A 14,297-nucleotide genomic window follows, 5' to 3' on the forward strand; every position below is an offset into this window, starting at 1 on the left:
GGTATAGCTCGGTCCTCTTGGGGCAATTGGTATTGTTTAATGGTCCTTTGGCAAGGTACCACCTCATTAGGACAGTGTTATGACTGCTTTGGCTTGAAACCTTAGCGGATTGTCATGGGTTAGGGAATCTTTGTAAAGGCCTCGTAGCGTCCCTATGCAATCACACCTCGGAAGTGTGGTATTGTGCCTAGCTAGCACATTGCGTGGTTGGGTTCAAAGTTCTTCGGAACTTTTACGTGAATTGTGGTGAAAGTGTACAACCTCTGCAGAGTTAAAACTAACCGGTTAGCCGTGCTCACGGTCAAGAGCGGCTTGGACCCTCACATGATTAATAAACTTAAAGATGGATTTAAATCATTTTCTGGTTATTTCTTGTGGCCTTGCTGAGTACCAACCATAAGTGTACTCACCCTTGCTTATTGCTGCTCAGAAGGAGAAAGTTGAGGTGAAGTCTTTTGAAGATGTTGCTGAGTTCTAGGCGTACGCAACCCCCAGTCGATTGCCTGTGAAGTATGAAGCCTTCGTTTCCAGGATAAGCTGTATAACTCTGATAGTCTTTTATTTGTTTTATATCTCTTTTTCGTGATACTGTTACTGATTATTCACTTATGATGTCTCTATATGTATGAAACTTGATCCTGGCATACATATAGTTATGCATTCGGTTTTGTCCTTAAAACCGGGTGTGACAAGGAGGGCGGGTTCTTGCGCCAAGAGATGCTCCACTCTGGGGACGGTGACCGCGGCAAAGGTGAAGCCGGCATACGACGCGCCGCGCGCGTCGGTGTGGGTCTCAGACGAGCGGGGCGACAGGGTCGTCGCCCCACTGCAACGAGCCCGGCCAAGAACGGCGGGGCAGCGAGGCCTCCGCATCAAGGAAGCGAGGTCTCCTTCCCTGCCATCACCGGCTCCTGCATCCTCGACGCCTCGTGGCTCCGTCGCCGCCGTCCTTGACATGGAAGACCCCTGTCGCTGCCTCATCCCGTCGCAACCACTCGCCGGTGAGCCTCACCGCTCCCTGGAACGTGTGGCGCATACGCTCCCGCCTCCTTTCCGCCGCCTGGATCTGCCCCGTCCTTGGCGCATCGCGGCATCGAGCCGAGGAGCCGAGTCGGCGAGGGCGGCACACGTGCTCGGTGGCAGAGCCACCGGAGCAATGAGGGGGAGGGGGCGGCAGAGGGAGCAGGGAGGGGTAGGGGCGGCGGAGGGAGCTGGGAGGGGGAGAGCGCGGCGGAGGGCGGCGGGGAAGGAGATGGCGCAGGGGAGGAAGCGGCGGAGGGCGCATGGAGGGGAATATGATAAAATTTAAGGACATTTTTGCATATATTCATGCCACTTGAAGAGGTATGAACTTAAGTGACACAACTTAACAAGTTCAGGGTGCTAGATTTCGATTTTGCGAGTTCGTGTACCTAAGTGCCACCTGGAGACAAGTTCGAGGGTCACTAGTGTATTTAACACTATATATATATATATATATATATATAGCAGCCAGCTTTGGTAGCAGAAATACCCAGCACGCAGCTGAACCTAGCTAGTACTACATAATAATAGTCTCCAAGGAAGTAAATCAACGACAAGCTAGCATGAGTTCCCTCCTGGAGGTGGCATGCCAACTAATCATGCTCGTCGTCGTTCCACTCCTGATGCTGCTGCTGCTGCCGCACTTCTTGGCATCCCGATCAGCAAGCCGCCGCCGTCGCAGCAACGAGGATGGCAACGCGCAGCAGCTCCCGCCTTGCCCTCCGGCGCTCCCCATCATCGGCCACCTGCACCTCGTCGGCGCCCTCCCGCACGTCTCCCTCCGTGACCTCGCCGCCAAGCACGCCGCCGGCGGCCTCATGCTCCTCCGCCTCGGCACCGTCCCCAACCTGGTCGTGTCGTCCCCGCGCGCGTCGCAGGCGATCATGCGCACGCACGACCACATGTTCGCCTCGCGCCCGACGACCGCCATCACCGACACTCTCATGTACAGCTCGTCTGACATCGCCTTGGCCCCTTACGGCGAGCACTGGCGCCAGGCCAGGAAGCTCGTCACTGCACACCTCTTCACCGTCAAGAAGGTGCACTCCTACCGCCATGCCCGCCAAGAAGAGGTATGGCGTTGCCATTTGCTCAATCTAATTCAACATACACATGATGTCGTTTCGTAAGGTATATATAATTATGGTCTTGTCACATGCATCTTAGGTGTAGATACACCAAATTAAACTAACTACTGGATAAATTTTCAATAATAGCTATGGTGCACGTTTATTGATAAGATTTAGTAATATGTTAATTCGGTTCAGTAATTTCTAATTAGTTGGGCTAGTGACTATTGACGTGGAAGAGCTGCTGTCATATATGCTTATGCAGGTGCGCTTGGTGATGGCCAAGATACGGGAGGCGAGCACAGCCGTGGACATCGGCGAGATGATGAACACATTCGCCAATGACATCATCAGCCGCTCCGTGTCGGGCAAGTTCTTCAGGGTGGAAGGCAGGAATAAGATCTTCCGGGAGCTCGTTAACACCAACTCCATTCTTCTTGGAGGATTCAACCTCGAAGACTACTTCCCCAGCCTAGCGAATTCTCTAGGCTTCCTCACCAGATGGTTCCTGCGCAACAGGCCGGTCCATCAGGCACATAAAAGGTGGGACGAGTTGCTTGAGAAGATAATAAGCGACCATGAGAGAAGAAAATCTACTATGCATGGTCATGATCAAGAGAGTGACTTCACCGATGTGTTGCTCTCCGTTCAGCAAGAGTATGGTATCACCAGAGATCATATCAAGGCCATCTTGATGGTGAGTGATCGACTAGCCCCCAATATATATAACCTTAGCTTTGAGAATATAATTAATATAGCGATCATCACTTCTAGTTCTATAATTTATTGATTATATATACATCCTGATGAATAACAAACATACACAGGACATGTTTGGCGCGGGCACAGACACATCATCTTTGGTCCTGGAGCTCGCCATGGTCGAGCTCATGCGCAACCCTTGGGTCATGACCAAGCTGCAAGGTGAAGTCAGGAGGCACACACCAGAGGGTCAAGAAACGGTCGAGGAAGAGAACCTAGCTAGCATGGCCTATCTGAGAGCCGCCGTGAAGGAGACACTAAGGCTGCACCCACCTGCTCCGCTCCTCCTCCCTCACCTCTCCATGGCGGACTGTGTCGTCGACGGCTACACGATCCCCTCCGGCACTAGGGTCATAGTCAACGCATGGGCTATTAGTAGGGATCCAAAGTCATGGGAGGAGCCGGAGGAGTTCATGCCAGAGAGGTTCATGGACGGTGGGAGTGCTGTGGCCATCGACTTTAAAGGCAAAGACTTTGAGTTTGTGCCATTTGGGGCTGGAAGGAGGATCTGTCCTGGCCTCAACTTTGCTTTGGCTACTGTTGAGATCATGCTGGCAAACCTCGTGTATTGTTTTGACTGGCAGCTGCCAGACGGCATGGAGGCCAAGGATATTGATTTGACAGAGGTGTTTGGATTGGCAGTCCGTCCGAAGGAGAAGCTCATGCTATTTCCAAAACCACGTGGTCATCACTCCATGCAAATTACTGAGGCTGGTCCCTGAGTGTTTGATCTGTCTACACCCACGTTCACGTTATATATATGTGGTCAGGTTATATAGGCGGATTGCTGCTTGAGCTCAATATATAAACAATAGTTCGATCTGGATTACATTAGCAGAAATATGTTGTGAGTAATTCTCGTTCTAATATATACTAGCTATTGCTTAGGCAAAGAGGATTTTGACGAGGAATGAAGGATAGCAGCACGTAAATGATCGATGACCGAATATGAAGATAACTGAGCCAGCGGCGGAATGTGACCCGTATGAAACGAAGGAGGGGCCAATTATAGTGCTAAGTTAGCTAATTTACTTATGCACAACTGTACTAATATATGCATGGTATAAACAATAATTTGATATGGACTATATTAATGGAAATATGTTGTGATTAATTTTCGTTGTGATTCCCAGTTGGATATCTAATTGTCTGGGCCGGGCATGCAACACGCCATCCAACACATGTCCCAACTGATATGACTATTTCTATCCTTTCATCCTTAAATGAAGGATGTGTCTCCACGTCAACTGATTGAGATATTTGTTATCTCTCAATCACCTCCACTAGCCGTTGGATGGTGGATCAACAGCTTAAATTACTTCCTGTCTTTTTGCCCAACCTTCCACACTGGTGCGAGCGTACGAGCATACAGGGTCCACAATTTCTTTTGTTCGATGCACAGTAATTAAGCAGTAATGGGTCCATGTGTACTTTCATACCCGTTTAGACTATTTGGACTACTTTGAATCAGTTAGCAGTTCTCTGTAGAAGTGCAAAAAATGCCCAATGATACGAGCTGTTTGTTAATGTATAGATTTTAAAATTTTGAATGCAAGGGAACTCACAGCATATTCCAAATTTGCACCCATTTCTTTCACACAAAAAAAATAAATTTACACACATTTCAAGTCACAAACATAAAATGAGCTCTCTCTCTCTCACACACACACACACACAACAGCACGAGAGGGTGAAAAATACATCAAAAATAAAAAATTACAGGTAATATTTTACGGGTTGACAATAAAGTTACATGTAAATAAAATATGCAAGCTGGGAATCAAATAACAGCATTAGAGGGTGAAAAAAACATCAAAAATTAAAAATTTACATGTAATATTTTTCCAGACGACAATAAAGTTACATACAAATTAAATATGCAAGCTGGAAATCAAATAACAGCATGAGAGGGTGAAAAATACATCTAAAGTAGCATAAAAAATGAGTCCACAAACTTAGGCATAATATATTATTTGTGGTCCACAGACACATTACAATCACCCCCCACAAGTACATGCCACAGTTACAGTTTGACCAGTGCCGATTTCCTCCACATTGCGAGCTCTAATAAAGCTCAGGGAGAACACAATTTCAATTTTATGGGTGACACCGTACCATAGAAATCTGCAACGAAGCAACATGAATGATAACCTTATATTGTTGACGTTCCATCTGCCATTGCATGTTTAAAAATTTGCACAATCACAGTTCATAAACACAACGATCAGATAAAAAAACTATGTACCACACATTTAACAATTTGTGACCTAAGATTCATAGAAGCATTATCAAACAAAGCTCATGAACATTTAGCATTATGTCTAATCCAACAAAAAGTTTTCATATGCACAGGTTCCCAATTAAGTTCTCCCAATAGCATAGCATGGGCCAAATAAGCCCAACGTGTGAAATGATGAGCTTCGTTATAAATCCTTAGTTGGCGCCCGACAACATTTAACTATGCAACCAAATTAAATAATTTATAATGTCACTTATACCATATTTGTTGGCGCCCGAATTAAATTCCCAAATCCTTAGTTGCTACATATATTTTAAACACTTGGGCATGAACCAGTTATAAGCTCATGTAGAAGCTGCAGACCATGGAGGTGTGACTGGACAATAGATGCTAGTACACATTTTTGTGAACACCAGGCCGTGGACCATGCAGTTCACATTTGACATGGTTATAAAAATATTATATAGAAAAATCACAGCTGCTACATGGCATAAAGTTAATATTTTTTAGTTCAGACATGTTCATATAATACATAGTTGTTTAACGAACTGTAAAACACTAGAAAACATGATGAACACTTGGTAAACTATATAGCTTAGTTTTGGACGAAAGAGGTACCTTGGAAAGGTGCATTACACACCACTCATCTCAAAAACACTTGGGTAAACTCTTAGTCTGAAAAATATACAATATTTATCAAGACAACTGACATTTGACATAAATATGTATGAACTAGTTCATATTTACATTGAAATTGTAAGCACTGTCATATTTGACAAGAATATGTGAGGTGATGCACATTTGCATATTTACAGTAAAAAATCAGGGTATAAGAGTAGTATAATATATTTAAGGTAAAATCACAATATTTATAGTAAAGTTAAAAAATTACAAGTAAATCACAATATTTACAGTAAACTTAAAAGATTACAGTAAAATCACAAATATTACAATAAAATTAAACTTACAAACTAGACGTGCAGTGTCATTGATACGTGTTGTGCAAATAGACAAGGGATCCATATAGAGAGAGAGCTTGCAACTTACAGACACAATAGGATACTCAACCACAAAATAACTTGTATACATTCTTGAAGTTGTCTTCACATATCATCTTAGAGTCATCGTTGTTCTAGAACAATAGAAATTATAATTACAAATCGAATCGGTCACCTAGATTCAAAAGCTACACAAAATTAAAAGGCATTTATAACCAATGCCACATACCTCATTATGCGGCAGATAGGCATGTACCACATCAAGTATGAAAAAAGGGATGCCAAGCAAACCATAGATGGTGGCCAGGAAAAATAGTTTCAAATATGCAAGCATGGGATTATCCAAGATTTAGTGGTCGTATGCACTGAAAGCAACATTGTCTCTGCATGTACTAAACTATAATTAAGTAGGAATGGTACAGTAAATGTGGAGGTGCATGAGGAAACAGTTGTAGAGAGGGCAGAAACTAGCTAGAAAGATTTGAGCTAACCCTCCATGATCGAGCAGACTATGATGAAATCAAAAAAAACCTCTAGAAGAGATAAAACACACAATGACTGTACATCATAGCAATAAAAGGGCACCCTCCGTAAGATAGAAAATACAATCTGTGCGATGAAATTGAAGAAGTTTCACTAGTGTAATTTTATATCACTACATGAAAAGGATTTTCAAATGGAACTAAAATGTCATAATAATGCCACATTGATATAAATTATCACTATAAATTTTATTATTCAAAACTGAAAAGAATGAAGAACATCTGTAAGAAAATGACAAGTTTAGACATTATATGAAGGACAATCACCCAAAGAACATACTGATGCAAAAGGTACATGGTACGAAGAATATATATCCACGTGAATTTAGCTTGAAAATATAATTTTGACAAATTCAACATATCATACTGCCAGTAGAAGCACTACAAATACATATGGTTTTATGAATTGTTTGCTGAAAAGAAATTGCACTGTGTCGAAGTATAAAAATCACACATACAGATATATGATGGATAGTATAAGCCAACAAAAATAATAATAAAAGGAGAATGTCCCCTTGCCCATTGTTACAGCAGGCTGTTGATGAGAAAAATACAATAATCAGATACAGAAAAGCGAAAGAACATGAAGCACAAGTAGGAACATCACCCATCAGTGTTTCTCGTGATGTAAGACACACTTTGCTAAGTTAGACAATCTTAGCCGGAGCATACAGAAAAAGAGATGGCTATATTACCAAGGAGATCAAAGGTGCTATTGCAATACTAGTAGGCTTCAAGAATTTTCAAAACAAGGAAAAGATTCTTCAATCTGTACAATTTCTGATGGAGATACTGGTCAACAGTCAACACAATATACTTCCCCTTTTCTGAAACATATGGAAATGGAATACCGGAACAATCTATCATGCATGATATCAGATAAAATACCAAAACTATTGCCACAATTCAAACATACACACATCTCTCAGTTAACTGCACATGGACACAGGATACACATATGCGATAAACCATCAAAAATCGATGAACACATGGATCTTTAATCGCGCAAATCGAACATAGCGGAAAGTGGGGAAACCAACAGGAGACGAATCTAGGCAAAGGGGGTAAATCCTCCACAAATTTCTCATCTGCGTTGCCTGCGTATGGTGGCGCACGGCCAATGCAGATGCTTCCCGTGGAAAATCAACAGCTCAACCCGACAGGATGGGATTAGGGGATGAAGAGCGGATTTCAAAGGCCAATCTGTCCGCCTACCCTCACATCAAACAACTGAACTAGGAATGGAAAGATGGGGAGAAGAAGAGACTAACCTCAAGAGGACCTCGCCGGAAATCCACAATCATCGTTGAGGAAGACAAGGTCCGCCGAATCGCCCACCTCTCCGTCTCCACCTATTCCGCCTCCATGCAGCTCAGCACAGAAACGAAAGGGACAGGAGACATCGAGTACCAAACCCGATAAGACTTCAACACCAACCCGGTAACACTACAACGGGCAGAACAACTGAGCCGAGCGGGCCCGATTACACGAAGTAGAAGCGAATATATCCCACATGTCCAACCCTGATCGGATGGCTCACAGCGTCGATTTACACATAAACAAATCCTCAAACGATTGACGAGGAGTTACAGTAGGTTCGTTTCCTTACAGATCAGGTTTCTTCTTTCTCGTCGTCCTAATCTGGATATTAAGTTGAATTCAAAATTATATACATACAATATTATTAATAACCCGCAAATCCATCACTTCAAGGGACACAAAAGGCACGTCTTCCCGCCGGGCCCTACAAGCCTACGCCTATTCTTTCCTATGTTCGTTCTTGTCTCATTTCTTTGAAAGTAATATCGTCCGTAACAAAAGATCGATTCAATGCATTTTTATTTCTTTTCTCTCTCTATCTGCGAGTGGTTCGGCTTTTTTCCTAAGCAAGGACGGTGCTGTCGAGTGAGGATTGGCTGAGCGTGCTTTCACTGCTCGTGGTGGAGTACTCTTTTCATTATTCGCTCTATTATTGCCTCAGGATGTGATCGGGATTAAGCGGCGTATATGATACCCCGGGGGGACCGGACTCAAGGGATTCATTCTTTTTCGCACTAATGGAGTGCAGGAGTTCCACCATTCATTCTGGGCAAAATATCTATGTGTAAGTCTATTAGAAAAAGGACTTCTAATAAAAAATTATTCTGCTACAGCATAAGCTCGCCTATAAATAGAAGCTTCGGTGCACTCTCTATTTTTGCGGGACAAGAAAGAGTGAAATGGGGATCGCAGCAAGACTCGCGATAGTCAACAAATTTAAAATATAGAAAACGAGAAGAGGGCACTTTGGAGAACTTCTGGGGGCAGATGCCTATCTACAATGAAGGTGTGATACTAGGTCATCTGCTTCATATTCGGGAACAAACCCACAGTCTGGAAAACAGGAAGAAGGCGCTGCTCCAAGAGCAGCAAGCGCTCATTGTGGAGGCTGCCCACCGTAGAAACGAAAATATAAGAAGGTAGTTACTCGTCTATCTCAACGTAAATGAACGAAGTCACTTAAGTCTTCCTACTACTGCTCCTTCTTACTTATTTTCGTTTTTTCAGGATCTAAAGAAGAAGAGGCAATACCACCACATGGCGGAAACCAGTAGGAACAAGAAAGAAGAGAGAGGGTTTGCTTGCTCTATTTCAATATATGAAAACATAATCTTATCTATTAAGTGAAATAATCTTATCTATTATTTGTGAGCTCAACTACTCACAAAGAAACAAGAATTGAGATATTAGATTAAAAAAGATTCTCCATCTTGATCTTTTGCTGTGTCAATGGTATACAATCAATTGCAGATCGGATAAGGATAGAGGATGAGCGATAAATTCATCTACTCTATTTTTCTTCGCGGTGGGTTTATGCGGGTGCCGGCAAAACAACCCACCCATCGTACACTATTGTTGTACAAGAAGAATAATTTTGAAGGTGCCGGCTTTTCACCAAACTATATTGAAGTTTGTGAATATCTGTGAACATAACTAGATTATAGACACAGAAAAAACAACATTCTCTCTTCGAACCAGAATCCTTATTTCCCTGGCCCGTGCCCCCGGAGGGCGTAGGATTTGGGGTAATCCTGGTTTTAAGCTCTTCTCTGAGCTTGGCTTTGTTCCCAATGCTATCAGCAGGAAATGAAGAGGGCGGCGGCGAGAGAAACCACTACATATACGAGTTGGTGGTATACAACTAGAAAATCCGAAAGATAGTACTCGCTCTTCCCTCCCTCGCTTCGGTAGTAGAGGAATCGCTCAAGCGTTAGTCGTAGGAAGATATTCGCTTTAGCTCATGATACATGTTTTATATGCATAAAAGCACCCCTGAAGGGAGTAAACCAACATAGCGTACTAGTCCTTCCCAAAGCTTAAATGGAAATGGCACAAGGGATAGGGGATTCCAATTCGTATTGGTTTTAAGCCGAGAAAAGGGACTATCGGAGGATGTGTTGAGCCGTGGCCTAGCCCGAGCTGTCGATGATCACCTAGTGCTATCAATTAATGTAGGGAACGTACGCTACTACGAATGGTTCTACACATGCCGTAACAAAGCTAAAGGAAGCCGATCAATCGAGTTGGAACCTAGACCGTGGCAAATCTATGTTGTTGGCTACCTGGCTCTTGCATTTCCAGCGGTCCCCACATAAAATAAAGCCTCCCTTTTTTCCTTAATACCCCTTCCTCCTCTTCCCAACCATCTTGTCCTCCTCTCGCTTCACTAATGCTCTTCTTAACTTCTTCAGCTAATGAGTCTCCTTCGTGGCTTTGTTTCACTTCTCCTATCCAATAATCCGGCAACAACTTGCTCACAAGGGCGCAACCACTGAATTTGTAACGACACAATGATTTTAAGAACAATCAAAAGACTCAAGATGTAAAGACAGTAAAGGTAGAAGATCATTTCCGGGTAGATAGGAGAGCTATTAAAATCCACAAACATGAATCAGAGTTTCGACTGGGTTCTCCAGATTTCACCAAAAGAAGACGAGTCTACAAATAAGAGAATTTATCATTTTTGGGTTTATACCGAGCCAAAACATATAATTTCCATTGAAGAAGGAAGTAAGGATGCTAGCCGGAGAATCAAGAAATAAATACTTCCCATTCCAATTCTTTTTTAGTTCCCAAGATAGAATTTCTTTGTTTTTGGCAAGAGCGGTGGGTGACAACATGCAAGACTAGATAGGTTTGGCTTTGATCTGATCAATAGGAATAGGAGGAAGCGTTGGAGAGGTACCAAATGACTGAAGAGGGGAACCCATCTGACCACATGTAGAGCCAGCCCATAAGTAAATTAAAGAGAATTTCTTCATCTTCCAAAGTATGTGAGTGAGGTAAAAATTCCATGGATCGATCTCATCACTCACATCCAACAACTAGTGAAAGATGTAATGATGAAGCTATAGGAGAAGAAAAAGCGTTGGTTTTGATTGGTAATCTTGAGTTGTCATCTTTTGAAAGAGAGTAACTTACTGGATGGAGAGCAGCTAGGAGAATAAAGTTCATCTTTACCCCATCTTTCATTCCAACTCTATTTTCTTGTGTGCGATCCTTCTTTCTGGTTTGGAATCCAAGAAGCTCAATGGGCTAGTTTCAAGTTCGATCAGACACAAAATCAGGTATAGCCACCAGCCTAGATAGAACGTGCGGGGGAAGAAAAACTAGGAGCGAGCCACATTCAAGAGGGTTGTCAAAGGCCCTCTCAATAGAGCTATTTTGTCATTGAATCGATGGAGGGAAGACTCCTTCGGTAGGTGCCCCCGTCTCTTCCAGTTTCTGAGTGGGATCTTAAGGCTTAATCTCTGATTGCGCAGGATTCATCTTTGTTTGGTAACCTCAGACCCTGAACCAGGAGTTGGAAGCGCCTTTGTCAGACTTTCCAATTGAACACGATGCGGGCGATGCAACTCGGCAAGGAGAAGGCTAAACCCTGGTGCTACACTACAGTAGAAGCTTTGGCAGTTTACCATGGCTTGATGTTATAGTTGTCATGCTAAAGCCGTTGATAGCTACTTCGCTTGACGAGCTAAGTAGAAAGACTTTGTGGATGAATCCACAACTGATGGTGCTTTAGGTTTATCTGATCCCTAGTTCGGATTCGGAAAGGCTCTTACTCTTTCACCGGTTAGGTTCCCGGCTTGTGCCCCTAGCTAGTAGGTAGGTGAAAGTGCTTTTGGCAATGGCTTTTCGAAAGCCTTTTTAGGGATTTGTTTTCCAGGTTGTTACGCTGTAGCTTCCCCAACTGATTGCTTTGAACGAACGTCAATCAATGTCCGACTTCAAACCGACTCGCCAGACTCGAACTGACATAGGCGGATCCAACTAAATTAGCCTATCTTCCATCAACTGGAATCGCTTTCTAGTCTACTCAAGAAGGGGAGTAAGCTAGAAGGAAGAGTTTTGGGCTTAAGGCATAATTGCTCTATTGCGGCTACCCTTGCTATGTCATCCGATGCTGTTCACAAAGCGGCTCATTAGGACAAACAAATAGGAAGGGATAGTTCTTTCATTGCATTGATAGAAGTGAGACTATCAAAAGATCTCTCTATTTTTTAGAGAAAAGAGTTGGCGTGGGTTCTACCAACGAAACGAAGAAGTTTTCATCTTCCCCCTGGTACCTCACCACTTCTACTAGCCCGGCCTACAATACCGCTACTTCTTATGAACCTGCTGAGTCAGTTATTGGAAAGATATCACTATCAGCCTCATAACAATCTTTAGGAAAATGCAGACACGGTAGTTTTTTCGAAACTTGTTCAGACACCGCAAGCAACTACCAGTATCGATCTTCTAAAGAAATGACCTTCGTTGCCGAAGTGATAGACAAACAATTCTATAGCGGACTTGGACTAGCGACAAATTCCTCCACGGATTCAATCCTGCCCCAGGCGTACCGTACCTGAGACAACCCTTTCCTCACCCGAGAATTGCATTTCCGCTTCAGCTTCCTGACATACATCAGACTAATGCATTGTACGAGAATCCACCCTTGCCTTTTCCTCCCTCCTAGTCGGCGGCTTCGTCACAGCCCCCGCCGCAGCCCCTGCCGCCGCCGCCCTCGCCAAAAATTTTCTTAAGCCACTCAAGGAACTCTTTTGAACAAAATCGACCCACGCTGTGGGCCATACTAGAAAACCAGCTCTTTCGAACATTTTTGATCATGTCATCTTTTGATCCGGAAGTGGAAAGGTCCTCCCTGGTAGGGGCGGGTTGGGTTTTTGGCGGTGAAAGTTGGGAATCCTTAGTTGGTTTCGGGTCCTCCCGGTCGTAGCTATCCCCTTGTTCCATGAGGAAAAAGGGGGAGTCCCAGGGAATTGGCAGTAGTAATGAAGGACCTTGGTGAATCGGTCGAAAACTTGAACTACGCACATACATTTCTTTAAAAAAAGGTAAAGCCAAGAGAGATATAAAAACTGGTGCTATTGCGGCTACACCTCCCGCTTTGTCAGGTATACTGTGAAGAATGGCATGGATCGGTAGGAAATACCATTCCGGCACAATATGAGGCGGGGTGGGCATCGGATTAGCAGGTATATAATTGTCGGGATGCCCCAAAACATTGGGAGCAAAAAAAATCCAAATGGAAAAAAAGATAGCAGAAGCTACCCAACCTACAAGATCCTTTACATAAAAATAAGGGTAAGAAGCAATTTTATCCATCTCAGAATGTACACCCAATGGATTATTTGATCCATATTGATGCAATGCAGCCAGATGAAGAAGACTGGCGCCTGCTAAAATAAGGGGGAGTAAATGATGGAGACTAAAAAAACGATTTAAGGTGGCATTGTCCACGGAGAAACCACCCCAAAGCCAAGTCACTATGGTATCTCCTACTACTGGTATGGCGCTAGCTAAGCTTGTAATTACTGTTGCTCCCCAAAAGCTCATCTGACCCCAAGGTGGTACGTATCCTATAAAAGCTGTCACAATCATTAATAGGAATATGACAACTCCGAGACACCAAACAAATTCCCTAGGACTGCTATAACTCGCATAATATAGACCACAAAAAATATGAAGGTGAACCACAATGAGAAACATACTTGCCCCATTAGCATGCATATAACGGAGCAACCAGCCCCCTTCAACATCTCTCATAATGTGTTCTACGCTGTTGAAAGCTAGATCCACATGAGGTGTGTGATGCATAGCTAAAAAAACGCCAGTCACTATCTGAATGACTAAACAAATACCAGCTAACGAACTGAACCCCCACCAATAACTAAGATTGCTCGGGGTTGGATAATCTATTAAATGCTGGTTAAGTGTGGAGTATATAGGTTGTTTAAGAAGAGAATCGTTGGTTCCTTATAGTCATTTCTCTTTTCTATCGTGACAACTCCTCTTCCCCCTTATTTACCCCCTTGCCTTAATGGAAATTGGCTTCGCTGCGCCCTGAATAAGAAAAAAGCTGCATGAGAAGATTCATCCCATTTTGGTTTGGCGAGAGGGAGGCAGCGAATCACCTGGGCTACGGATTTGTTGGTTAGTTGATTCTCGAAATCAGGTCATTCGGAAAAAAAACTGCCGCTTTCTCTGCCGGTTTCTTAAGGCTTCAAATGAACGACTAGTCATTATTCAAAGTTGATGAAATAAAAGTCTATTTTTGACCTTTCATGAAGAAGTTTTGCCTGCGTGCAAACTACCTAGCCCTTTTCAAAAGAACGCTGAT

At 43.4% G+C, this 14,297-nt stretch overlaps 1 protein-coding gene and 2 long non-coding RNA genes across 6 annotated transcripts; 2 read left to right on the forward strand and 1 right to left on the reverse strand.

Annotated features, from left to right (window-relative positions):
- Window positions 1-1,509: 1,509 nt before the first annotated feature.
- LOC120711089 (indole-2-monooxygenase-like) lies at window positions 1,510-3,977 on the forward strand. Of its 2 annotated transcripts, none has more exons than XM_039996498.1 (3): window positions 1,510-2,096; window positions 2,359-2,790; window positions 2,921-3,787. In XM_039996498.1, the coding sequence occupies exons 1-3, from the start codon at window positions 1,587-1,589 to the stop codon at window positions 3,575-3,577; spliced, it is 1,599 nt and encodes a 532-aa protein (XP_039852432.1). In that variant the 5' UTR covers window positions 1,510-1,586; the 3' UTR covers window positions 3,578-3,787. The 2 variants fall into 2 exon arrangements, with proteins under 2 accessions (XP_039852432.1, XP_039852431.1); XM_039996497.1 differs by having other exon boundaries at window positions 1,513-2,096; window positions 2,335-2,790; window positions 2,921-3,977.
- A 697-nt stretch (window positions 3,978-4,674) lies between these two features.
- On the reverse strand, window positions 4,675-8,069 carry LOC120711091. 3 transcript variants are annotated; one of them, XR_005690158.1, is made up of 4 exons: window positions 7,906-8,069; window positions 6,142-7,169; window positions 5,713-5,769; window positions 4,675-4,979 (listed from the first exon to the last, which is right to left on the reverse strand). It is a non-coding gene; the product is annotated as an uncharacterized LOC120711091 (long non-coding RNA). The 3 variants fall into 3 exon arrangements; XR_005690157.1 differs by having other exon boundaries at window positions 4,733-4,979; window positions 6,142-6,226; window positions 6,322-8,041; XR_005690156.1 differs by having other exon boundaries at window positions 4,733-4,979; window positions 6,142-8,033.
- A 747-nt stretch (window positions 8,070-8,816) lies between these two features.
- LOC120711090 lies at window positions 8,817-9,576 on the forward strand. Its single transcript, XR_005690155.1, has 2 exons — window positions 8,817-9,093; window positions 9,182-9,576. It is a non-coding gene; the product is annotated as an uncharacterized LOC120711090 (long non-coding RNA).
- Window positions 9,577-14,297: the final 4,721 nt, after the last annotated feature.

Source organism: Panicum virgatum, chromosome 6K (assembly GCF_016808335.1).
Source record: "Panicum virgatum strain AP13 chromosome 6K, P.virgatum_v5, whole genome shotgun sequence".
NCBI lineage: Eukaryota > Viridiplantae > Streptophyta > Magnoliopsida > Poales > Poaceae > Panicum > Panicum virgatum.